Raw genomic sequence first — 27,264 nt, forward strand, 5'->3', positions numbered from 1 at the left:
ATATATATATATATATATATATATATATATGTGTGTATGTGTGTGTGTGTGTGTGTGTGTGTATATATGTATATAGATACACACACACTCAGTGACCACTTTATTCTTTATTAGGTAGACCTCTACACCATCTTGTTAATGAAAATATTTAATCACCCAATCATGTGGCAGCAATTAAATGCATAAAAACATGGTCAAGTGGTTCTGCTGTTTCTCAGACCAAATGTCAGAATGGGGAAGAAATGTGGTCTAAGTGACTTTGATCATGGATTGTTTTTTCCAGGCAGGGTGGTTGAGTATCTCTGAAGCAGACAGTCACAACACAACAGTCACAAAATGCACAACAGTCTCTAGAGTTTACAGACACTAGTGCAAAGCCTAAAACATCCAGATACAGCAGTTCTGCAGGCGGGACGAGACTGGTCGAATCTGACAGGAAGGTGACAGTAATGCAAATAACCATGTATTTGAACAGTGGTATCAGATGCATGCCAACTCTTGAAATATGTCATCAGCAGATTAAATAATTAAATCTATGATTAAAATGAGTGATTTCATCATGTACAAAAGGACATGAGTTTTTTGTTTTTGAAAATAATGGACAGTAGGAAATTGACTTGGAAAAACAGGAACACATGAATTATACATTCTTATTCATTCTGGATAGAAACTAATACAACACACATGCAGGTGCCTGTGAACTGGGGTGGGTAAAATTGCCATTAGTTTTTGAAGTATAGAGTTTATTTGACTTATTTTAGCTGAAAAATATTTCCGAAAAAATTTAAATTCTTGACATATCAATAAGTTGACTATGCATTGTCGGTCTGACCCCTGCTAAAGGCCTCAACCTTGCATTCCACTCCACAGTTAAGAGCTACACAGTGGGTTTGAATTCCCCACCGCACCCGACTCCACCGCACCCCCTGGTGGCCGAACCCAGCAGCACTGGGGAATTTTCGGAATTCAGAAAGGGCCCCAACGGATTTTGGCGCTGCCCAGCTGCAAGACCCCACCCTTGCCCAGGCCTGGAAAACCGCCGCCTATATTGAGGGTGTCCCACAAGACAGGGTGAGTAGGCCGGCGGTGCCATACTTTGAAGTACAGAATAGCTTCCTGTATCGTGTTTATAGGATTAACAAGGAGAAAGTTGAGCAGCTACTGGTGCCCCAGACTCACACCTCCAAGGTCCTGTATCTCGCCCACACTCACCTGTTGGGGGCGCACCTGGGGCGCGAGAAGACGCAGGAGAGGATTTTGTCCCGTTTCTACTGGCAGGGCATCAAGAGGGCCGTGGAGGACTATTGCCGGCAGTGTGCAACGTGCCAACTTCACAGCCCGAAGGTGACGTATCGCAACCCCCTAATACCCCTCCCCATCATAGATGTGCCGTTTCGCAGGGTAGCCATGGACATAGTAGGACCCCTACCCAAGTCCAGCCGGGGCCACCGCTACATCCTGGTGATCCTAGATTACGCCACCCGCTACCCTGAGGCCGTGCCGTTACGGGCCGCGACCGGGAAAAGTGTCGCGAGGGAACTTTTCCTGCTGTTTAGCCGGGTGGGGAGCTGAGGAGGTTCTGACTGACCAGGGGTCATGTTTTATGTCTGGAGTGATGAAGGAGATGTGCCGACTGCTCAAGATCAAGCAGCTGAGGACTTCGGCCTACCACCCCCAGACAGACGGGTTGGTGGAGCGCTTCAACAAGACCTTGAAGACTATGATGAGGAAGATGATAGAAACTGACGGTAATGACTGGGATCACCTACTGCCATATTTAATGTCTTTCTTTGCAGTAGCCACTTTAATTGTTTCTTCAAACATCTCCTCTACTTTCTTGAAGTTCTTCTTCTCTGCATAGCAAGCTTCTAAATCTAACATGGCATATACAAAAGAGGGTTTAATGGAGAGGGCCTGATCCAGGTGTTGGATGCACAGCGTGTAAAGAGTTTCATCCTCTTCTCCTCCATTCTGGATATATGTTTGTCTTTTATGCATGTAGATCAGGGCGAGTTGATGGTGCACAAAGGCTGAATTGGGTGTCATTTCCTGCAGCCTTTTCAAAAGAGACAAGGCCTTATCCAATTGCTTATTTCTCCGATAGAACTTTGACACATACTGTATCACGTAGGGTTTGAAATGACATGTCAGTCATGTAATTTCAGCAAAACAAATACAATTGATTTCTGGATAATGTCTGTAACAAAGATAGAAACACAGTGATGGATGTTGCAATTGCATTCCTTTTAATGCATACAATTTTAATCTGCATGCCATTATAGTATGGTGCCGTCTTAAGCTGTCCTCCTAGGGTATCACAATAAATGTGTCAATTATGTCAGTCATTAAACTATTGCATTACACATTAATATTCTAATGTTACCATACTCATGCTTAGGATATTTAACCTCTGAGGTTGCTTACATGCTAAATTTGAAAAGAACAGTATAAATCAAGCATTGCAATCTTCACCTGAAAGTGTTGCAGTGAAAGTGTTGCTTCATTTAATATTTAATTCATTTGAATAAAATGAAATCAGTGGTTGTTATGTTTCCACTCCTTAGAGTCATTATTTGAACTTCATTCCCCTCTCAAAGGCAGCAGAGAGGTCATCAGTTTCAGCAGAAAGCTTGTCTTCAGCCCTCAGGAAGGCCAGAATTTCAGATGCTTCTGCAGCCCTCTGTCTGCAAAACAAATACAACTGATTTCTGGATAATGTCTGTAACAAATATAGAAACACAGTGATGGATGTTGCAATTGCATTACTTTTAATGCATACAATTTAAATGTATTTTAATCTGCATGCCATTATAGTGGTGCCGTCTTGAGCTGTCCTCCCAGGGTGTCACATTAAATGTCAATTATGTCAGTCATTAAACTATTGCATTACACATTAATATTGTAAAAGCTTTGTGTGTTTAAGTCTAATAAATACCTAATATAGTGCCACCTGAGTATATGTATATGTATATGTATACTGACTGTATAGTTAATTGATTGATATGAGAAGAATTTCATCTATAATAAGTATAATAAACACTATACTTCAAAAACGAATGGCAATTTCTCCCACCCTGGTTCACAGGCACCTGCATAAATATATATATATATATATATATATATATATGTGTGTGTGTGTGTGTGTGTGTGTGTGTGTGTGTGTGTGTGTGTATCTATATACACACACACTCAGTGACCACTTTTTTCTTTATTAGGTAGACCTGTATACCAGCTTGTTAATGCAAATATTTAATCACCCAATCATGTGGCAGCAATTAAATGCATAAAAACATGGTCAAGAGGTTCTGCTGTTTTTCAGACCAAATGTCAGAATGGGGAAGAAATGTGGTCTAAGTGACTTTGATCATGGATTGTTGTTGCCAGGCAGGGTGGCTGAGTATCTCAGAAGCAGAGATGTTCATGCACAACAGTCTCGAGAGTTTACAGACAATAGTGCAAAACCTAAAACATCCAGATACAGCAGTTCTGCAGGCAGGACGAGACTGGTCGAATCTGACAGGAAGGTGACATTAATGCAAATAACCATGTATTTGAACAGTAGTATCAGATGCATGCCAACTCTTGAAATATGTCATCAGCAGATTAAATCATAAAATCTATGATTAAAATGAGTAATTTCATCATGTACAAAAGGAGATAAGTTTTTTGTTTTTGAAAATAATGGATAATAGGAAATTGACATGGAAAAACAGGAATTATACATTCTTATTCATTCTGGATCGAAACTAATACAACACACATGCAGGTGCCTGTGACCTGGGGCGGGTAAAATTGCCATTAGTTAGAGTTTATTATACTTATTATAGCTGAAAAATATTTCCAAAAAATTTAAATTCTTGACATATCAATAAGTTGACTTTGCACTGTCGGTCTGACCCCAGCTAAAAGCTGAATTGAGAACAGCTTGTTATGCCCTGAAAAAAACAAAAGGCCTCAACCTTGCATTCCACTCCACAGTTAAGAGCTACACAGTGGGTTTGAATTCATTTCAATATTTATTACTTACCATAATTGTAATAGCAAAAGCAAGCAACAGTAATCCTTTCATCAGATTAATAATTACATTTAACTATTTTTACAATTAACAATGAACAAACACAGTTAACATTCTTTTATTAACATGACATTCAGTAAATAATAATAATAATAATAATAATAATAATAATAATAATAATAATAATAATGATAATAATAATAGTACAGAATATTCATGCACTTGCACTTTGCAGCCCAAAAGTGGCTAGTGAGGAAATAAATGAAAACAAACTAAAGCTTTTGCAGTGTATGCCATTTAAATGGGCTTTGCATTTTAAAATGTTGATTTCATTTCCAGGGTTAGCGGAGATTGCACAGAGCAGTGAGGTACTCCTTGTTGCCAGGGTCAAGAAGAATGGCCTTCTCATAACACCTAATAGCGTGAACTTTTTTACAGGTTATTTCATGAACATAGCCCAGAAGCCCATAAGCTTTGCCATCATGCTCAAAATGTCTTTATTTGCAATTTTTGTGAGTTGCTGCGCACACCTTTTTCCCTCTGCTGTATGTTTCTGCAGTCTAAGCCCTTCCTTGTAGTGCATAATAGCCAAGGGCACTGATTTCATGTGGTAGAGCTGGAAATCTGCGTAACGGACCTCTACAACATGCAGGCTGTCATTCTTAGCAGTAGCCACTTTAAATGTTTCTTCAAACATCTCCTCTGCTTTCTTGAAGTTCTTCTTCTCTGCATAGCAAGCTGCTAAATCTAACATGGCATATACAAAGGAGGGTCGAATGGAGACGGCCTGATCCAGGTGTTGCATGCACAGTGTGAGTAGAGCTTCAGCCTCTTCTCCTCCATTCTGGATTGATGTCTGTCTTTTACTCATGTAGATCAGGGCGAGTTGATGGTGCACAAAGGCTGAATTGGGTGTCATTTCCTGCAGCCTTTTCAAAAGAGACAAGGCCTTATCAAATTGCTTATTTCTCCGATAGAACTTTGCCACATACTGTATCACGTAGGGTTTGTTGGGATCCAAGTCTATGGCCGTTTCCATCAGCTCCTCGGCTCTCTGATACTCTTTATATTCAGCGTGCTTCAGGCCCAGCAGAACCATGATGTAAGCATTGTTTGGATCAAGTTCTAAAACCCGCCTCAACTGCCTGCTTGCTGGGGACTCTTCAAAGCTTGTGAGATTGAACTCTGTGCGATACAGAGCCACAGCATAACTCTCATTCCACTCTATCTCTTCTGGCTCCAACTCCAGCGCCTTCTCAAAGCAATCTTTTGCTTTCTCATAGTATTGTTGAGCGAAGTTCAGGAATGCCCTGCCTTTCTCCCCATAGATTTCAGGATGGAGAACAGCAGGGGATTCTGTAGGAAACTGCATCTTAATCTCCTCCAGCTTGTCCAGGTAGGTCTGGGATTGTGCGTGCTCACGCATGTGATAATACACCCATGCAAAATTGCCATAGGTGACGATGAGCTGCCTCTCACAGTTGTCACCGTGATGCTTCCTGATGTGCTCCTCAGCCTTTTCCAAGTAATCCCGCGCTTCCTCAAGGAGACCTTGCTTGAACTTTGTGAAAGCCAGATTACTGTATGACCATCCGATGCCCCTGTCCTCTCCCACTGACATTTCAATATTGTCTTTAAGCCTGTTCTGTAGATCATTTAAGTCGGTGTCATTCAAACCCCAAGTGAAGTGGCACTCAAGCTGACACAGTTTGGCGAGCAGCATATCTTTCATTAAACTGCAACAAATAAGGAATACAATGAATAAGTTAATTCTATTTGGGGTAATAAAATGGTTGCTGTTTGAACAAAGAGAAAGTCTTGTCTAGTTTTTTAAATGTATAAAAATGTCAATCATCCAATACGAAGAGATATGTTGTTTATTTATCTATTTCATCATAATCTTAGAACTATTAATTCAGGCTTTTATGAAATAAGCGCTTACTTACAAACAAGTTGACAAACACCTTCAAGTGGATCTTGAAAACAGGTCAAAATTCCGCTGCTCCTATCAAAACTGCACCACAACCCACAGCGTTTTATAGAGCCACAACAGTCTCCTCCCTGAAGTTTGGTCGCGATAACGTAGCGGACGAGGTCCCGTGCCACACCCTCCACAGGATTCAACTTATGCAAACTTTAAACTTAGGCAATTGTTGCCGGGAAACAAAAAACTCGTTATGACCATGTTTTTTTTATTTTCATTTTATTTTTAAAGTTCTCAGATTTAAATTCTGTGAGCGACCTTAAGCGTGGATCTATGAAATATCAGTCACATTAAGCCAATGAATATGCAGTTGAAACGTAATTTACTTTGCTAGAGTTTCGTTTCTTATTTTCTGAGTGCAAGAAAGTGTTGCAGTGTCGGCTTCATTTAATATTTATTTTGATATACGTCCCTTATTTCTAGATTTCCATGAAAGTTATTGCACGGTTTTACTTTTTATGAGCGCCCAAGGACCCGCTCATCCTAAAAATAAATGTAAAAAAAAAAAACATTTAAAAAAGGGAACACACCATTTTGCTCTGCTGAAATAAATAAAAATATTCTTTGAAAAACTGCGATACCCCAAATTTGGGTAGCAGCGTGCAGTTTCTAGAATTATCTATAATTCAGTGTTGCGGGGGTTGGTAAGAACTACAATTCCCAGAACTCCACGTCACACTATAGAAGGGGTAGGGCAGTGGATTGCGAGCGCTTCTGCTTACACTCTCTCAGCCGTGAGTCTCTAGAAGACTTAAGGTACACTGGAAATACTTTTAATCAGAGATGCGCGCCAAGATTTTTTTTAAGCTAAGTCGCTGATAGTTTGCTGCGGTTTACTACACCTGTGCTGCTGCACTAACTGCATTAGTGAGCGAATACGAAAGGTACGCTATCTAATAGTTAGTTGCCGCAGCTAACGTTTATACGCGGTGTTTGCCAATAGCTAATATTTAATTGTCACAGCTGCACTTATTATGGTTATCCTAGGTCACTGGCATGCTTTTATAGCAGGCTTTATTGTGTGTTTTGACCTACTATTAAAAACCAACCAATCTACAGAGCGCATTCGTTTTAGATATGGTAATAACGCAATTTTTATTCCTTTATTCCTGTGGTTCTGATTGGGTTGCCAGCCCCCTGATTCTTCTCTGAATAGCAGATTTTAATGAATCAAGGTATTCATACAAAATGTTTATTATGTATTAGTATGTATTTTGAAAACATTATTTATTAGTGAAACAGTCTGTGTTTTGGAAACCTGGTGTTCACAGCCTTATGTGCAGGTTCAGGCGAGATTACCGTTTACTTTTTATTACATTTCCTGTGGTCAACTTTAAAGCTCTTGGCCTACTCTGTGAGACCATGTCAGCCTTTGGGCCTATGTATTAGCTATTGTGATTTGTACTATTTTGATTTCATTTCCTGTGGGCTTGTCTACCCGTGATACGGTTTTAGGAGAGAGAGAGTTCTAAGTTTGCGTTGCTTTTAATATATATTTTTTCCTTTTCTAGCTTTTATGTTTCCTTAGCCACGGCGGGTTGCAGGCCTGGGTTGCTGGAGGCAGGCACTGGTGAGGTGGTGGGTATAGGCTATTGGTGTTGTAATAGTTCACATATCCCTTTTTTTTATAGGGGAGTATAGTCTGTGGTGTATACTGTACGCAGTGTATATGGCTTGCTGTGCCTATTGCTTGCAGTGGAATTAGTTTGTAGTCTATACGGTTTGCAGCCTATAGCTTGCAGTGAATATTCTGTAACGTATGTGAGTGTTGGTTTGGTCTGCACTCTCTCCTTCTCTCCCTGCCAATAGGGCCCGGGTCCTGTCGTAGCCGTGGTCTTTCTCTCTTCCTTTTTCTCGCTCTCCCCCTCTCGTGTGTTTCGTGTGTCTTGGCCCCGGACAGGCATAAAGCCTCTTTTGGTGTACTGTATTAAATAAAACTGCTTGTAACCGCAAACAACGCTCATCACTGTTTGTTGCCTCTTTGATGTATGTAAGAGCATCTGTCCATCATACTTCAGGCTGACCTTGGAGGTCCCTCTCCTCAGTAAAGCAGAGGGGGCCATAGAGGAACCGTCCCCCATCATATCTGAGGGGGTTACATCAGTTTTATGTTTTTATAAATATATTGATATCATTTGTTTCCAACAAACTGCTGGGTTTTAAAGATTGGTATTTTGTGTTGTGGTCTGTTATTCTGGAACAGAATAATATTGAAAGCCCCAACAATCATTCCATGGTCAAAGTCACTTGGATCAAAATTTCTCCTCATTCTGATGGTTGATGTGAACATGAACTAAAGCTCCTGACCCGTATTTTCATGATTGTTTGTGATGCACTGCTGCCACATGATTGACTGATTAGATAATCACATGAGTAAAATAAAGTCCTTGATGAGTGTATGTAGCTACTGTAGGACCTAAATATCCAAAATTAGCAAAAGGATTATGAAATATAATCTAAATGTACCTTTCTGGTGGAACTACTAACGCTGAACATTTTACTGTTTGTATTGCAGCACATAAAAAACAGTGCATGCATGCTGCAGCTAATACATTGTATGTGTTCTGAAATAAGCTGTATTTTCAAATAAAACCTATAGCAATTTACATATGGCCATAGCGTTAGGGTAAATTGTGCATCGCATTAGTCTAAAGTTAGAGAACAAACAGTAAATATTCCTCATAGTACTTTACAGCAGGGAGTCATGTCTCGGATGCTGGCAAAGAAACTGTTGCCTTATGGTAATTATTTACTTGGAAATTAGAATTTTGTATTTTAGTGGTTTTACATGCGTTTGAAATGACATGTCAGTCGTGTAATTGCAGAAAAACAAATACAATTGATTTCTGGATAATGTCTGAAACAAATATAGAAACACAGTGATGGATGTTGCCATTACATTAGTTTTAATGCATACAATTTAAATGTATTTTAATCTGCACGCCATTATAGTATGGTGCTGTCTTAAGCTGTCCTCCTAGGGTATCACAATAAATGTCAATTATGTCAGTCATTAAACTATTGCATTACACATTAATATTCTAATGTTACCATACTCATGCTTAGGATATTTAACCTCTGAGGTTGCTTACATGCTAAATTTGAAAGTGTTGCAGTGAAAGTGTTGCTTCATTTAATATTTAATTCATTTGAATAAAATGAAGTCAGTGGTTGTTATGTTTCCACACCTTAGAGTCATTATTTGAACTTCATTCCCCTCTCAAAGGCAGCAGAGAGGTCATCAGTTTCAGCAGAAAGCTTGTCTTCAGCCCTCAGGAAGGCCAGAATTTCAGTTGCTTCTGCAGTTGCTTTTTTCGCCACCTCCCTGCAATTTGCTCCAGCTTTCTGCCAGCTTGTTTCCTGTTGTAGTTCTGCATCTTCATTCGGTAGGCAGCTTTGAGCTGCACGACAGCGCGGTCCTCCGCCCTCTTCTTGTACAGCAGAAACAGGCCGTAAGACGTTTGAACGTGCTGCTTCTCCGGGTCCCGCAGAGAGCCGCCCCGGAGCAGCTCGGTGAAGATCTCCTCCGCCTCAGTCAGCTGCTCGTTCTCGCTGTAGGCCTCAGCCAGGTTCACCTGGGCATGTGTATTGGAGGGCTTCAGCTCCACTGCCTTGCTGAAGTGCTTGACGCACTGCTCAGCCTTGGCCCTCTTCAGATTTGCTGGTACACAGCTCCCGGGTCCTTTCTGCAACATCTTGATGAGCTGCTGCTTGTGGCACATGCCAATCTGGTGGTGCAGGAAAGAAGAGCTAGGGGTCTGCTCCAGCACCTTTTCCAGAATATCCAGGGATGCCTCAGTGGAATCTTCCCCTCTGAAATACTTGGCCACATATCGCATCACTTGGGGCACATCAGAGGACAGCTTGAGGGCACCTTCAATCAGTTTTAGGGATTTGTATTTATCACTTTTTTGAAGCTTCAGGGCCAAGAGCACCATTACCTCTTTGTTAGGATCTAAGAGTAATGCCTTCTCGAGCTGAGGAATGGCTTCACTTTTCTTAGACCTCAGTCTTTCATCTTGAACAAGCCCCACCCCGTACCCCACATTGAAGGACACGTTTTCAGCATCTCCCTCAAGGGCCTTCTCGAAGCTGACCTTTGCCCTCTTGTAATTTGATGCCCCAAGACTCAGAAAGGTACAGGCTTTCTCACCATGAACCTCAGGCAGGTTGCATGAGTATCTCAAGGCCCCGGAGACACCTTTACATATCTCCTCCAGCTTCCCAAGGTAGGTCTCCACGTCACCCAGATTGCCAGAGTGGAAGTGAATCCATGCAAAGTTAGCATACGTCACCAGAAATGCTGTTGGGACCTCCTTGTCTTCCTTTAGGATGGCCTCAGCCTTACTGAGGAACTCAAGGGCACCCTCATTATTTCCCTTAAAGTAGCTCACAAATGATAAGATGTTGAGATATGTGGCATGGTATCTGTGTGGGCTGAACATGACTCGATCCTGGAGCCTCTCTGTAATGCCCTCCAGGTCTGCAATGTCAGCCTTACTTATGTGCCATGTGAACGGACACTCCAGCTCCCTGAGCTTTGCTTCAAGGTCAGCTTTCTCAGGGACACTAAACTTTTATTAAATCATTAGACAAAAATCATAAGCTGTGGAAGTAAATACACTTTTCTCTTTTTAAGGTGGTTGCCATTTCATTTTAAAACACCGTTAAAGAAAGTGTCTTAAGTGCAATGGGTCTGCAAAAAGAACAAGTTCTCAGTGTTCCAGTGTTCAACAGATCTTAGATCATTCTATTCTGAATGACTGACAGTGCGTTATAACTGACAGCTTGTCACTGCCGTTATTACAGCAAGCAATCAGCTACAGCGTACACACTCCAAGACAACACACCCCAATAGATTGCGCGATGTGTCTGTCCGCGGAATATGGAATTATTTTTCTTTTCGTTGTTGAAGTTATTCATTATAATTTCTTGTTTGGTTTACTTTACATACAAACTATGTTCGCTGTTTAACTGAATGTCATTTTTATTGTAGCTCCTATTACAAACCTGTGCGCACCCATTAAAAAACATAACGTAGGCTAAGAATACGGATTTCCACGTTGCGATATTTTTATCCCCCCTTGCACGAGAATATCATTTCCTTATCTCATTTTTGGAAGAAAAGCTGGACAGTACCCGACTTCCGAAGGGATGGTTTTATATGAGTTGTCGGGGTGTATATGGGATGTCAGCTTCGGAAACCGAAACTTAATCGCTCCTACTGTAAGTTTCATTTATCTGGAAGTGCAGCGCCCATGAGACAGAATCGTTTCGTTTAACGGATCGCCTGTTCATGAAAGCAATCGCTTAACCCCTTCGTTCGTAAAAACAGTTCCTGTTTCTTTGAAGATGAATTAAGGAAAATATATTTTTGGACAGAGCCCGCCACCAGAACAGCTTCAATGTGTCTTGGCAAGCCTCTGGAACTATACTGGAGGGATGGAAGACCACTGTTCCAAAACATATTCCCACATTTGTTGTTTCGATGATGGTAGTGGAGAGTGCAGTTGGTCCAAAATCTCCCATTGGTGTTCAATTGTGTTGAGATCTGGTGACTGCGAAGGCCATAGCATTCGTACCCATGAAACCATTCAGTGACCCCTCAGGCCCTATGCATGGGGCATTGTCATTCTGGAGGAGACCACTCTGCTCAGGATAGAAATATTTGGATAAATAATTGGATAAAGGTGATAATTGAGAATAACTTGGTAATGACTTGCAGTTGCTGTTCTGTCTTTCCTTATATATCACACTAAGGTACACAAGGTAGAGAAGAATTCAACTTCTGCATTTATTGAACAACTGATGAATATAGAAACATTATTATTCACTGTCTGCACACAAAGATTAGTTTCACTTCAAAAATAACCGTAGACTATACAAGACAATAAAGCCTCCATTGGCTTTAATTACAATTAAGCCGATTACTGGAGGTCAATCCAATCATTTTGAATAGTGAGAGGTAAAAAGGGTGGGAGGTGGGGGGATAGTTTCATTTATCTTATAGTTTAATAGGTCTTATCTACCTTCTGTTTTTTTTGTTTGTTTTGTTTTTAAACTACTGGTAGCCTAATACTTTGGCATGTACTGTAAAGTTAAGCTTAGATGTGGGTACGTCACTCTGGATGAGAGCATCTGCTAAATGCCATGTAATGTAATGTAATGGGGGGCCAAGTACACATATTTTTTCCAGCGAGAAACCTGAAATTTTTTTTTAAAACTTTGAGTATTTTGCTTAATACTTTTGGTCTATACTGTATTTTTACAACAGAAAAGTTGTAATTTTATACATACTGTATATATAGAAATAAAATATATATATATGGTACTTTGCAAAAGTCATAGGCACATTTTGAAGAAGAGATGCTTTCATGTTATGAAATTGAATATCAAATGTTTGGTGACCAGCCTTTAAAACTGTATCAGTTCTTATAGTGAAGGGACTATGTGTAAAACAGGCTGTAATTATGACACAGATCTCCCAATATGGATACAAATACCCCCAGATTAAAGCTTACATATTGCATACCTATTGTGGCCACAGGTGGATCACTTTCCTAACAAACAAGCAAAACATTATTTTTTTGCAACTTTGTTTATATTTTTCATACAAGACAATCAGCATGAATGACAGTACCATAATTATAATATGCAAATATTAATGAGAATATAACATCTTGCCTGCTAGAATGCATTCCATTCGTATGCAGCATAAGATTGAAAATAAATATGAGATTAATTGGTTTGACTTGACAGGGCAAAAGCAATAGCAATATTTTGAAAAGTTCTCTTAATAAGCTTGAAAAGTTAACACGCGATTTTGTGAGCTATAAAAAGTGAGAGCCAGCGAGAGCTTAAATAAACATTCTTTGGGAAACTCCACACAGGAAGTCATTACATTATTGTCCTTTTTTGGATCCATGTGGGTGGGGACATGAATGAAACTACTCTAAACAGGGGATTTCACAGCAGTGGGGTAACACTGATAGCCGCATGCCTCTCGCTCTCTATGTCATTTATAAATGTAATTCTGTTTAAGTAATGTATTAACTATGAAGCAAATATGCACTGCAACAGATATTTCACTGTGTAAGATATTCTTAAGTAGGTTTTCTATTCATTTTTGGAATAAAGTATTCAATAAATCTACAAGAAATTCCACTTTATTTTGCTGAGAATTCTATATAGTGAGTAAACACTGTAGTCTAGCTTGAGAGACAGAATATATTTTGCAATGTTTTCCTAATTATAAAAGCATTGAAAATGAAGAAACTTTATTTGGTAGTGCACTAATGAGAGAATGAATTATGCCAGTGGAACATCCAAGCAGGAAAATTCAAGTATCCATGACACAATATCACAAGTGTACAATAATGACTGGAATGGTTGGCATTTATAAATGGTTGGCATTTATATAGCGCCTTTATCAAAAGCACTACAATTGATGCTTTGCATTCACCCATTCATACACACACTCACACACCGACGGCGATTGGCTGCCATGCAAGGCGCCGACCAGCTCCTCAGGAGCATTTGTGGGTTAGGTGTCTTGCTCAAGGACACTTCGACACAGCCCGGGCAGCCCTCTGACTGCCAGACGACTGCTCTTACTGCCTGAGCCATGTCGCCCTAATGTAATTACTACTCCTCAATTAGAGTGGCAATCTACAATATGAACAGATACCATAGTTGAGACATATTCCCACTGGCATTTCTGTATCAATGACCATTGAGAAACTGTAAAATTTTGTTTCCATATAATACAACTTGAAGGTGGTGGTGGGTGCTCCACTGCCGCCATATATGGAAATGTACGTATGCAAACCACGGAAACCAATGGAGGAAACCACTGCACTGCTGTTACGACTGCTGAGATCAGGCTGAGATGTGTAGTTGGCATGACGTACGTGTATTTTGCAATCTGAGTAGGATGCAATGCATGATAATAATGATCCACAAAAAATAAATTATTGTTTATTTTATTATATTTAACTGGAATTAATTGTGGAAACAGTCCCTAAAGGGACCTGCACGTATTTGTATAACTATAACAATTACCAGATTAGTGCTCTGTTATTGTATTCACTGAGGTTATTCCTCCCTTTTTCAATTTTACCGTATTTTTATCTAACACTTTTTCTACCCTGTCTATGGGTCCAAACTTCACCTTTACAGGGATAACCCCCCCCCCCCCCCCCCGGTACTGTCATAGTCATTTATCTGCTCATGTAATTTTATTATGTTCTGATCCCAATCCTTGCTATTACAAGTTTTGGCTATCAATCTCTTCACTGTTTGTATTTTCCTCTCTACTATCCCATTTGCTTGAGGATGATAGGGTGGGGAGAATATTCTTTCTATATTGTTTTTGATACACCATTTATTGATAAAGGTATTCTTGAAATGAGCTCCATTGTCTGGTCTGATTTCTTTGGGCTTTCCTATTGCTATTACTGTGCTTTCTAGCCTGGCTAGAATCTGTCTCCCCGTACCTTGCCGCAGAGGATGGATAAGGGTGTACCCAGTGCACAAATCAACTATTATCAGTAAGTATCGGTGCCCCCCCGTGGATCGCATCACAGGACCGGCCGAATCCATGTAAATACTTCCCCAGGGTACTCCCGACCTTATAGTCAATCCAGCACTCCACATATCGTGTGGTGTATTAATCATCTGGCATTGCGAGCAGTTCTTAACTACTCCCTTACTACTTCTTTCAGCTTGGGTATATGTAACCTTTTCTGGTTCTTAATTACATTAAAAGAGAAATGTCCATTCTCTTCATGTATTTTTTGAACCAACACCTCTCCCTCTGTCGGTGGCATGACTTGTTTAGTCCCTACTTTATTAGAATGTACTGTCCTATACAGTCTTCTAATATTGTAGTTTATTCTATATTTTCTCGATTCCTTTCGAGTTTGAGTATTACGGTTTCACTACTTAGGTGCCTAGCAGTTTTCTCTTCAGTGCCAGTAATCGACTCGAGCCCCACGAGCAGTAATCTACTTGGGCAGTACCCCACTAGGCCGTGAGGCAGACTTTCTTACCAGCTCGAAGCCCCACGTTGGGCGCCAAAATTGTCGTGAGCCACGGACCCCTTGCCGAGCTCAGACCTCACATTCCCACGAGCAGTACCCCACGAGGAGGTGTCTCGGGGACAAACTCTCTTTTCCTTTAAGTACTCCGAACGTCCTGGAGCCCTAGTAAGTTCTACTGATCTTCCAGCCCAGTCTCGAAGTGAATGGTGTGATGCAAATCTGGTATACGATTTCCTGTATTCACTGTATTCCTCTAAAAGAACCTTTATCACATATGATTATAATCAGACATACTTTATTATAATCAAAAGAATCAAAAGAATAGAGTTATACAGCTGACAGGTTAAATATCATCTTTCAGTTTGCTAATCACATACAAGTTTCATATAACCCCTTTAGCTCTTTCTAATTTACCTTTCCACCAGATGTTAAATTCAAGGTACACCCCTCAAATACCCATCCTCTTTGGCCTTAGCCTTATCCTATAGCTCCCCCTTCTGGACGTTAAAATAAACTATTCCTAGAATATTATGTGCATCTAAACTCTAAAAACCTCTCTACATTTTTTTTACCTTATATAGTATCTTAATGAAAAATAAAAGACATAAAAATGAAAGGAAACTTATAACATTGAACTTCTATGTGCTACTTTTCCTAATTCTACAAGTAATATAGATTATAATTACCACTCAAACTTGATTATAGTTGTTCTGCGTTGCTCTTTCGACATCAGTCCTGTTGCCACAACTCTTGGGCTGAGTCCGCACCGCGTACGTCACTCCGTTCTCCATATCCATATCCTGGAGTGGTGCGCAGATGGAGCGCGCCACTCCAGCTTGACTACAGCTGTCCTGCGTTGCTCTCTCCTCAACAGCCCTTAGATATTTTGTTAAGCCAAATTCTAAGATGCTTTTCTGCTTCTTTTTTTTCTTCCCTCCTGCTTTTTAATGTCTAAAAGCTCACTCCTTATATATCCTTAGCTTGTATAAAAGTGTACCTTTTTTGATAAGAAATGTCCCCAGTATACGGAAAGACATTTATCTCTTATGCAACTTTTTTAATGAACATATTCATCACTTTTGTTTGTCTCACTGTCATTTCCCCATACCTTAAAGGGAGTTTCTCCAATACTTTATCTCATATACCCTCTGGTTGGGAGTTTCCACCATCTCAGTATACGAGTGGAAAAACACTAGCTCTTTTGTCATTTTTTAATGAACCTATTCATCACTGGTATCTGTCTCAATTTCATAGTCTCTCCTTGACTTTCTCCACACTTTGACTTCATACAACCAGAAGTAAGTGCCTTCCACCATCTCAATACACTCTTCAGGTGCTCTTTTTTGTGGCGCCTTAAGGGATCTACAAAGGACATCCAGCTAATAGCCGAGTGTAATTCATCACCCAACTCCTCTACAGTCAGTCCTTTGAATCTATCCAATAAATTATCAAATTATCATTTCCCCATCATCTATATTGTTTTCCTCATCTTTTTAACCAGGCATTATGCTCCTCCCCTGTAGGGTTGGGGTATTCCCCGATTGCTCGCTCAGCATGTTGAATCTCCTCCAAGGTCATGCTGGAACTCAGTCTATGCATGGCCTCAGTCAGAACTTCAACCTTGCTCCTTAGTACTCTAAATCTAAATCCCCCGACTTTAGACTCCTCTACTGACAATTATGGCTGCTCATTAGCTCTGAACCGCATATTTTTCCTCTTACGGGCGTTCTTGCTACCACCTCAATGGCGTGTGCGAGGGGTTAACAATGCATTCCTGCCTAACCCATCCCTGTCAATCTCTCATCAGGCGGGCCTAGGGCCGGGTCCTCGACACCAGTCATATTAGAATAAAGTATGAAATGATTGTATGTTCTACAATCTAATACAATCTAATATTTTGCCTGTGCTTTATTAAAAATTACTTGTATCCAGTGTGACAGCAGAAATAGATACCCTTAGTGTAAAATCCAGCTTGACCAGCTAGAAATTACCAACTACCAGCTGTTTCAAACCATAGCTTGCGCTGGTCAAACCAAGTTAAGTATGGTGCAGGTGTAAATTGGTCAACCAGCTACCAGCTGATTAGATATGAAAGCATTGTTTGGACCAACTTCTAAAACCTGCCTCAACTGCCTGCTTGCTGGGGACTCTTCAAAGCTTGTGAGATTGAACTCTGTACGATACAGAGCCACAGCATAACCCTCATTCCACTCTATGTCTTCTGGCTCCAACTCCAGCGCCTTGTCAAAGCACTCTTTTGCTTTCTTATAGTATTGTGGAGAGAAGTTCAGGAATACCAGCTGAATACCAGGCCTGAATGGAGTATTGTTGGGCCTCCCATATTTGCATTAACCAGCCACACAGTGGATCTCAGTCAGCAGAGGAGACAGAATCCTTCCTGATGGAGCTGACCTTAGCCTCACAAGAAAGTAGAAATGGCCAAAAGAAACCTTTGACTGAAAACAGTTTATTTTTACAATTAAGGACATTTAGTGGTGCTGATCATTTTAAATACATTGTATATTCCTGTGCAATTAGAGTGCATTGCCATCTCAAATAATCTTTTATTGTTTTTTTTAGATACAGTGCAATATTTAAACAAACATAAACTAACTACAGATAATAATTCTTGAATTTCTGACAATTTAACTTGCAATTCATTTTCCTGTAAGCTTAACATTTTTTAAAACAGTTTAACAAGTTCATCAATAATATGACATATAGGGTGCATTTCAACAAAAGGCAAAACTCTTACATTCTTCACTGACAGAATTTACATTTCACTTTGGATATCATTGCAGACCCAAGCGGAGGTCACACAGAGCAGTGAGGTACTCCTCATTGCCAGGATCATACAGAATGGCCTTCTCATAGCATTCAATGGCTTGCTGTTTGTCACCTCTCATTTGGTGAACATAACCCAGAGTCCCAAAGGCTGCGGCATCATGGGGGTTTCTGGAGATTTGCCCAATTGCTATTTCCTGAAGTTTCATTGCACACATTTTCCCATATTTTGTATCTGGCTGTAATTGGAGCCCTTCCTTGTATCTCTCCACAGCCAAAGGCACTAATCTTTTGCGGTAGTACAGGAAATGTGCATAATTGACTACGACCATCTGCCGGTACTCATTTTCAGGAGTAGCAGCTGCAAGTGCTCTCTGAAACACCTCTTCTGCTTTCTCGTAATTTTTTCCAGTTGCATAGATGCCTCCTAGGTCCACCATGGCACCAATGAAGGCAGGTCTCAGGGCAATTGCTGTTTCGATGTGCTGGATGCTCAAGCTGAGCAAATGATCAGCCTCTTCACTGTTGTTTGCAGCTTTCCTAGAATAGTTGAGTCCAAGGTGATGGTGCAGTAAGGCTGAATCAGGAGTTATTTCCAGTGCTCTTTTCAGAAGAGATATGGCCACATCAAATTTTTTTATTTTCCGATAGAACTTTGCCACATACTGTATCACGTAGGGTTTGTTGGGATCCAAATCTATGGCCATTTCCATCAGCTCCTCGGCTCTCTGATACTCTTCATAGTCAGTGTGCTTCAGACCCAGCAGAACCATGATGTAAGCATTGTTTGGATCAAGTTCTAAAACCCGCCTCAACTGCCTGCTTGCTGGGGACTCTTCAAAGCTTGTGAGATTGAACTCTGTGCGATACAGAGCCACAGCATAACCCTTATTCCACTCTATCTCTTCTGGCTCCAACTCCAGCGCCTTCTCAAAGCACTCTTTTGCTTTCTCACAGTATTGAGGAGAGAAGTCCAGGAATGCCCAACCTTTCTCCCCATAGATTTCAGGATGGAGAACAGCAGGGGATTCTGTAGGAAACTGCATCTTAATCTTCTCCAGCTTGTCCAGGTAGGTCTGGGATTGTGCGTGCTCACCCATGTGATAATACACCCATGCAAAATTGCCATAGGTGACGATGAGCTGCCTCTCACAGTTGTCACCGTGATGCTTCCTGATGTGCTCCTCAGCCTTTTCCAAGTAATCCCGCGCTTCCTCAAGGAGACCTTGCTTGAACTTTGTGAAAGCCAGATTACTGTATGACCATCCGATATTCTTGTCTTCTCCATCTGACAATTTAATTTTGCTTTTGAGCCTGTTCTGTAGATCATTTAAGTCAGTGACATTCAAACCCCAGGTGAAGTGGCACTCAAGCTGAAGTAGTTCTGTCATGTCTTGATCTGCCATGTCTTGATGTGGACTGCAATAAAAAATGTCAGGTAAGATTTAAAAAATTGCACTCGGAGGAAGAAGCATTGAAAAATTAAATAAAACTATTTTGACGGCTCTTGAAACATAGTATAACAAAATACATTTCAATTAATACAGTATTCATAATTCTCATGAAAACATGATGTCATCTAAGAGCAATACATTTTAATATACTTTTTTCATATATTTCATGGTGAAATACATTTCAGAAGAAAATTATATAAAGGTGGAAAATCAGTGAGTACTTCAGTCAATTACAAACACCTTTAGCTGGGTTGCAAACAGGTTGATGTACGGCTGAGCTGATAATGATTATGCTATAATCCAGAGCGATTTTTATAGAGACAGTCTTCTCTCAGATATTGTATGTTTGGGTTGGGCACTGCTTCTATGCATACCTTGCAGGGCCAGTCACGACTGCACCCAATGTTTCTAAAAGGGGTCTAAATCGCTGACCTCACAAGGATTCAATTTCATTACAGTACTTCAGGGGAACATGCAAACTCCACACAGAGAGGCCCCGGCCGACCGGGATTCAAACCCAGGACCTCCTTGCTGTGCAGCAGCAGTGCTACCCACTGCACCACATCTGACTAACCCTCAATGCAAATTAACATCACTCCTGGATCTTTTGAATATATTCAGCTCCATTTCATGTTTTCAACTGAACTGAAGCCAAATGTCAATTTGAAGAAAAAGCCTTTTCAAAGAAGTGCCATGAAGCCTTCTCAAATCCTCTTGAAATTGCTATTCAAATGTAAATGTATGCAAACATACATATGTGAAGTACTGTAGTGCACTGAATATTGTAGTGTTTGCAAATAATAGACCTTTATATTACATTACATTACATTATTGGCATTTGGCAGATGATCTTATCCAGAGCGACGTACAGTTGATTAGACTAAGCAGGAGACAATCCTCACCTGGAGCAATGAAGGGTTAAGGGCCTTGCTCAAGGGCCCAACGGGTGTGCTTATTGTAGCTACACCGGGATTAGAACCACCGACCTTGCGTGCCCCAGTCCCAGTTAGAATAAAGTATAAAATCATTGTATGTTCTACAATCTAATACAATCTAATATTTTGCCTCTGCTTTATTAAAATAAAAATTGTATCCAGTGCAATTTTTCAATCTATATTCCACAGTGTTTTAATTGTTTACTTATCTATTAATTCAACAATGGAATTTACTTCAGTATTTTGAAGAAATCAAAATGGTAAATGGTTGGCATTTATATAGCACCTATAGGCGACTATCAAAAACAAAACTTAGTCGCCGAGAGGCTAAGGTGGGGAAACGTACACCTGCCGGACGCTCTGGCTGTCAATGACTCACTGCTGCGACGTACTACATTTTGTTCATTTATTGGACGTAAAACAAACATTGAAAACGGCATCACAGAACAACGACTCGAGTACAGCGGTGTTAAAAGCGGTCAGCAAAAGGTAAGACTTCCCTCGGCTCACCCCCTCTCCATTCATTCATGCTTTTACAAATCCCGCCAGGTGAACAGCTGAAATCCCCTACTACTGCTGACTTAACCACCAAACCCACGTGACCCAAATCCCCGTATGTGACCAACAATAAATAACGGACAATAACACAAATAACAAACTATACCTGGCACCTACAGCACCTTTATCCAAAGCACTGTAGAATTGATGCTTCTCATTCACCCATTCGTACACACACTCACACACCAAAGACGATTGGCTGCCATGCAAGGCGCCAACCAGCTTGTCAGGAGCATTTGGGGGTTAGGTGTCTTGCTCAGGGACACTTCGACACAGCCCGGGCGGGGGATCGAACCGGCAACCCTCCGACGGTCAGACAACTGCTCTTACGGCCTGAGCCAAACCAAGGTCAAACCAAGTTAAGTATGGAGCAGGTGTAAATTGGTCAACCAGCTACCAGCTGATTAGATATGTAAGTATTGTTTGGATCAAGTTCTTCTTTTACAAAAGTGTTTTTCGATTAACTGGTAATGTGTTAATGTCACAGACTCCAAATATACGTCATTTAAATCACTGTCTTGTTGGTTAAAAAGCAGTATAGTACTGCAAACATAAATTCTATGGAAGTTACGGGAAGTTTCAATGTTACAAAATGTCAGCAGTAAATTAAATCATTAAATCTATTATTAAATTCAGTGATTTCATCATGAACAAAAGGACATGCGTTTTTTGTTTTTTGGATAGTAGGAATGGATAGTAGGAGATTTACATGGAAAAACAGGAACACATGAATTATACATTCTTATTCATTCTGGATAGAAACTAATACAACACACATGCAGGTGCCTGTGAACCAGGGTGGGTAAAATTGCCATTAGTTTTTGAAGCATAGTGTTTATTATACTTATTATAGCTGAAAAATATTTCCCCAAAATTTAAATTCTTGACATATCAATAAGTTGACTATGCATTGTTGGTCTGACCCCTGCTAAAAGCTGAATTGAGCACAGCTTGTTTTGCCCTGAAAAAAACAAAAGGCCTCAACCTTGCATTCCACTGCACAGTTAAGAGCTACACAGTGGGTTTGAATTCATTTCAATATTTATTACTTACCATAATTGTAATAGCAAAAGCAAGCAACAGTAATCCTTTCATCAAATTAATAATTACATTTAACAATTTTTAAAATTAACAATTAACAAACACAGTTAACATTCTTTTAATAATAATAATAATAATAATAATAATAATAATAATAATAATAATACAGAATATTCATGCACTTGCACTTTGCAGCCCAAAAGTGGCTAGTGAGGAAATAAATGAAAACAAACTAAAGCTTTTCCAGTGTATGCCATTTAAATGGGCTTTGCATTTTAAAATGTTGATTTCATTTCCAGGGTTAGCGGAGATTGCCCAGAGCAGTGAGATACTCCTTGTTGCCAGGGTCAAGAAGAATGGCCTTCTCATAGCACTTAATTGCGTGAGGATTTTCACCTGTTATTTCATGAACATAGCCCAGAAGCCCATAAACTTTGCCATCATGCGGGTTACTCAAAATGTCTTCATTTGCAATTTGCGCACACCTTTTCCCCTCTGCTGTATCTTTCTGCAGTCTAAGCCCTTCCTTGTACTGCATAATAGCCAAGGGCACTGATTTCATGTGGTAGAGCTGGAAATCTGCGTAACGGACCTCTACAACATGCAGGCTGTCTTTCTTTGCAGTAGCCACTTTAATTGTTTCTTCAAACATCTCCTCTGCTTTCTTGAAGTTCTTCTTCTCTGCATAGCAAGCTTCTAAATCTAACATGGCATATACAAAAGAGGGTTTAATGGAGAGGGCCTGATCCAGGTGTTGGATGCACAGCGTGTAAAGAGTTTCATCCTCTTCTCCTCCATTCTGGATATATGCCTGTCTTTTATGCATGCAGATCAGGGCGAGTTGATGGTGCACAAAGGCTGAATTGGGTGTCATTTCCTGCAGCCTTTTCAAAAGAGACAAGGTCTTATCCAATTGCTTATTTCTCCGATAGAACTTTGACACATACTGTATCACGTAGGGTTTGTTGGGATCCAAGCCCATGGCCGTTTCAATCAGCTCCTCTGCTCTCTGACACTCTTTATAATCTCTTCTGGCTCCAACGCCAGCGCCTTCTCAAAGCACTCTTTTGCTTTCTCAGAGTATTGATGAGAGAAGTTCAGGAATGCCCTGCCTTTCTCCCCATGCTATACATTGTATGTGTTCTGAAATAATATTCGCCATAGTACTTTACAGCAGGGAGTCATGTTTCGGATGCTGGCAAAGAAATCGTTGCCTTATGGTAATTATTTACTTGGAAATTAGAATTTTGTATTTTCGTTGTTTTACATGGGTCTGAAATGACATGTCAGTCATGTAATTTCAGCAAAACAAATACAATTGATTTCTGGATAATGTCTGTAACAAAGATAGAAACACAGTGATGGATGTTGCAATTGCATTCCTTTTAATTAATGCATACAATTTAATCTGCATGCCATTATAGTATGGTGCCGTCTTAAGCTGTCCTCCTAGGGTATCACAATAAATGTGTCAATTATGTCAGTCATTAAACTATTGCATTACACATTAATATTCTAATGTTACCATACTCATGCTTAGGATATTTAACCTCTGAAGTTGCTTACATGCTAAATTTGAAAAGAACAGTATAAATCAAGCATTGCAATCTTCACCTGAAAGTGTTGCTTCATTTAATATTTAATTCATTTGAATAAAATGAAATCAGTGGTTGTTATGTTTCCACTCCTTATAGTCATTATTTGAACTTCATTCCCCTCTCAAAGGCAGCAGAGAGGTCATCAGTTTCAGCAGAAAGCTTGTCTTCAGCCCTCAGGAAGGCCAGAATTTCAGTTGCTTCCGCAGCCCTCTGCCTGTTTTTTCGCCACCTCCCTGCAATTTGCTCCAGCTTTCTGCCAGCTTGTTTCCTGTTGTAGTTCTGCATCTTCATTCGGTAGGCAGCTTTGAGCTGCACGACAGCGCGGTCCTCCGCCCTCTTCTTGTACAGCAGAAACAGGCCGTAAGACGTTTGAACGTGCTGCTTCTCCGGGTCCCGCAGAGAGCCGCCCCGGAGCAGCTCGGTGAAGATCTCCTCCGCCTCAGTCAGCTGCTCGTTCTCGCTGTAGGCCTCAGCCAGGTTCACCTGGGCATGTATATTGGAGGGCTTCAGCTCCACTGCCCTGCTGAAGTGCTTGACGCACTGCTCAGCCTTGGCCCTCTTCAGATTTGCTGGTACACAGCTCCCGGGTCCTTTCTGCAACATCTTGATGAGCTGCTGCTTGTGGCACATGCCAATCTGGTGGTGCAGGAAAGAAGAGCTAGGGGCCTGCTCCAGCGCCTTTTCCAGAATATCCAGGGATGCCTCAGTGGAATCTTCCCCTCTGAAATACTTGGCCACATATCGCATCACTTGGGGCACATCAGAGGACAGCTTGAGGGCACCTTCAATCAGTTTTAGGGATTTGTATTTATCACTTTTTTGAAGCTTCAGGGCCAGGAGCACCATTACCTCAGCATTGTCGGGATCTAAGAGTAATGCTTTTTCCAGCTGAGGGATGGCTTCACTCTTCTTAGACCTCAGTCTTTCATCTTGAACAAGCCCCTCTATTCTGTACAGAACCACCCCGTACCCCACGTTGAAGGACACATTTCCAGCATCTCCCTCAAGGGCCTTCTCGAAGCTGACCTTCGCCCTCTTGTAATTTGTTGCTCCGAGCCTCAGAAAGGTCCAGGCTTTCTCACCATGAACCTCAGGCAGGTTGCATGAGTATTGCAAGGCCCCAGAGACACCTTTGCATATCTCCTCCAGCTTCCCAAGGTAGGTCTCCACGTCACCCAGATTGCCAGAGTGGAAGTGAGCCCAGGCAAAGTTAGCATACGTCACCAGAAATGCTGTTAGGACCTCCTTGTCTGCCTTTAGGATGGCCTCGGCCTTACTGAGGAACTCAAGGGCACCCTCATTATTTCCCTTAACATGGCTCACAAATGATAAGATGTTGAGATATGTGGCATGGTATCTGCGTGGGCAGAACTTGACTCGATCCTGAAGTTTCTCTGTAATGCCCTCCAGGTCTGCAATGTCAGCCTTACTTATGTCCCATGTGAATGGACACTCCAGCTCTCTGAGCTTTGCTTCAAGGTCAGCTTTCTCAGGGACACTGTAAAATTTTATTAAATCATTAGACAAAAATCATAAGCTGTGGAAGTAAATACACTTTTCACTTTTTAAGGTGGTTACCATTTCATTTTAAAACACTGTTAAAGAAAATGTCTTAAATGGGAGGGGTCTGTTGTGAAAAAAGAACACCATCTCAGTGTTCCATTGTTCTATCAACAGAGCTTCACAACTTTATTCCTGGGGATATCTACCATCCTGGTTTTCATTTCAACCCTAATTCGGCACACTTATACTACTAATTAACAGTTCAGACTGATATCTGGCTGTAGAATGAGGTGTGTTTCATTGCAGTTAAAGTGAAAACCTACAGGACGTGCCAGGGGATCTCAGCAGCATCCTTAAAGTCAGATGCCATGAAATCCATGTTGTCACAACACCCAAGATGTCACAAAAATAAACCGTGCTGCACAAATAAAACTAGTGCTAGACCGTAGTCTGGGTGGATACTCAATTCCGATTGGCTAGCAGGAATGGTTTATTACTGACTGATTATCGCTATAATAGGCTATGTGCATCCCTGTTACGACAGCAAGAAACCAGTTACGATGTACACGCTCCAAGACTAGACGCACCCCAATAGATGTGTCCGTTATTCAGTTATTCAGCAACGATTATTTCTTGCATGCATGACTTTATATACAAACTATGTTCGCTCTTTAATTGAATGTGTGCTATACACTCTACCTCTCATTACAAAACTGTTCGTACAGATTGCAAAACATAAATAAGAATTGTACATTCTACTATCTAAATAGAGCATCTACCTGCTTCCAAATACAACTCCGCTTAGACGACTATCACATACGCTATATATTTTTCAGTCCGCATATGAATATCCTTTCCTTACCTCATTTTTGAAGAAAAGCTGTAAATTACGTGGTTTCCGAAGCGCAATGGTTTTATATGGGTTGTCGGTGCGTGTATATGGCATGGTGTGGCATATGTCGGGGTGTAGCCTATTTATAGCATGAAACCGAAACTTAATCGGTCCTACGACAGTAAATTTCATTTCTCTGTAAGTGCAACGCCCATGCGACGCGAAACACGGAAATTTAACTGAAACGAAAACATCTGCTATTGAATGCAATTCCCTTAATCCCTTCATTATTAGATTATATTTTAACCATACATTCTTAAATATGGCGGGAGGTCTTTATTTTTTTAAACATGAAAAATTCTGCAGATCCTGGAGCATTTGTTAAATAGACGTCATCATGAACACCAGGACGTACCAAGATATTTAAATAACAAAACAATTCACCCCAACCGCCCCTCCGAATAAGCTTACAAGATTTCCATTTTCTTTTAAAAATTTAACTTTTGAATCCAATTCACGTACACATAGCCTATAATATTATGAAGTATTAAGTGTTTATAGACAGTTTAAACAGTTTAAAACATTTTTAATCATGAAAAAACTGGTTTAAGCAGGTGATTTTAATGTTGTGGCTCATCGTTGTGTGTATATATATTACACTCACCGAGCTCTTTATTAAGTATTTATTAGACTTATTTTTTAGACTTCTACTGCTATAGGCTATCCACTTAGAGTTATGATGCGTTGTGTGTTTAAGTCTAATAAATACCTAATAAAGTGCTCACTGAGTATATGTATATGTATATGTATACTGACTGTATAGTTAACTGATTGATAAGTCAAGAATTTCATCTATATATCTTTCAGCTATAATAAGTATAATAAACACTATACAACGAATCAAAAACGAATGGCAATTTCACCCACCCTGGTTCACAGGCACCTGCATAAATATATATATATATATATGTGTGTGTGTGTGTGTCTATATACACACACACTCAGTGACCACTTTATTCTTTATTAGGTAGACCTGTACACCAGCTTGTTAATGCAAATATTTAATCACCCAATCATGTGGCAGCAATTAAATGCATAAAAACATGGTCAAGAGGTTCTGCTGTTTTTCAGACCAAATGTCAGAATTGGGCAGGACGAGGCAGGACGAGACTGGTCGAATCTGACAGGAAGGTGACATTAATGCAAATAACCATGTATTTGAACAGTAGTATCAGATGCATGCCAACTCTTGAAATATGTCATCAGCAGATTAAATCATAAAATCTATGATTAAAATGAGTAATTTCATCATGTACAAAAGGAGATAAGTTTTTTGTTTTTGAAAATAATGGATAATAGGAAATTGACATGGAAAAACAGGAATTATACATTCTTATTCATTCTGGATCGAAACTAATACAACACACATGCAGGTGCCTGTGACCCGGGGCGGGTAAAATTGCCATTAGTTAGAGTTTATTATACTTATTATAGCTGAAAAATATTTCCAAAAAATTTA

General features: G+C 40.4%; 3 protein-coding genes and 1 pseudogene across 4 annotated transcripts; all 4 read right to left on the reverse strand.

Moving 5' to 3' along the window:
• Positions 1-4,229: 4,229 nt before the first annotated feature.
• Positions 4,230-6,034, reverse strand: LOC133122896 (interferon-induced protein with tetratricopeptide repeats 5-like). The gene is made up of 2 exons (XM_061233163.1): positions 5,962-6,034; positions 4,230-5,751 (listed from the first exon to the last, which is right to left on the reverse strand). Exon 2 carries the CDS (start codon positions 5,745-5,747, stop codon positions 4,455-4,457), a length of 1,293 nt encoding a protein of 430 aa, XP_061089147.1. The 5' UTR covers positions 5,748-5,751; positions 5,962-6,034; the 3' UTR covers positions 4,230-4,454.
• Positions 6,035-9,197: 3,163 nt separating this feature from the next.
• Positions 9,198-15,823, reverse strand: LOC133115264 (interferon-induced protein with tetratricopeptide repeats 1B-like; annotated as a pseudogene).
• A 1,664-nt stretch (positions 15,824-17,487) lies between these two features.
• LOC133121870 (interferon-induced protein with tetratricopeptide repeats 5-like) lies at positions 17,488-19,651 on the reverse strand. Of its 2 annotated transcripts, none has more exons than XM_061231390.1 (2): positions 19,519-19,651; positions 17,488-19,243 (listed from the first exon to the last, which is right to left on the reverse strand). In XM_061231390.1, exon 2 carries the CDS (start codon positions 19,228-19,230, stop codon positions 17,833-17,835), a length of 1,398 nt encoding a protein of 465 aa, XP_061087374.1. In that variant the 5' UTR covers positions 19,231-19,243; positions 19,519-19,651; the 3' UTR covers positions 17,488-17,832. The 2 variants fall into 2 exon arrangements, with proteins under 2 accessions (XP_061087374.1, XP_061087375.1); XM_061231391.1 differs by having other exon boundaries at positions 19,500-19,552.
• A 2,330-nt stretch (positions 19,652-21,981) lies between these two features.
• On the reverse strand, positions 21,982-25,843 carry LOC133121869 (interferon-induced protein with tetratricopeptide repeats 5-like). The gene is made up of 2 exons (XM_061231388.1): positions 25,776-25,843; positions 21,982-24,908 (listed from the first exon to the last, which is right to left on the reverse strand). Exons 1-2 carry the CDS (start codon positions 25,778-25,780, stop codon positions 23,510-23,512), a joined length of 1,404 nt encoding a protein of 467 aa, XP_061087372.1. The 5' UTR covers positions 25,781-25,843; the 3' UTR covers positions 21,982-23,509.
• Between the last annotated feature and the right edge of the window lie 1,421 nt (positions 25,844-27,264).

Source organism: Conger conger, chromosome 2 (genome assembly GCF_963514075.1).
Source record: "Conger conger chromosome 2, fConCon1.1, whole genome shotgun sequence".
NCBI classification, from domain to species: domain Eukaryota; kingdom Metazoa; phylum Chordata; class Actinopteri; order Anguilliformes; family Congridae; genus Conger; species Conger conger.

Excerpts from the sequence above, each read along its gene's own strand:
- LOC133122896 (XM_061233163.1), bottom strand. The coding sequence starts at position 5,747 with ATGAAAGATATGCTGCTCGCCAAACTGTGTCAGCTTGAGTGCCACTTC.
- LOC133121870 (XM_061231390.1), bottom strand. The coding sequence starts at position 19,230 with ATGGCAGATCAAGACATGACAGAACTACTTCAGCTTGAGTGCCACTTC.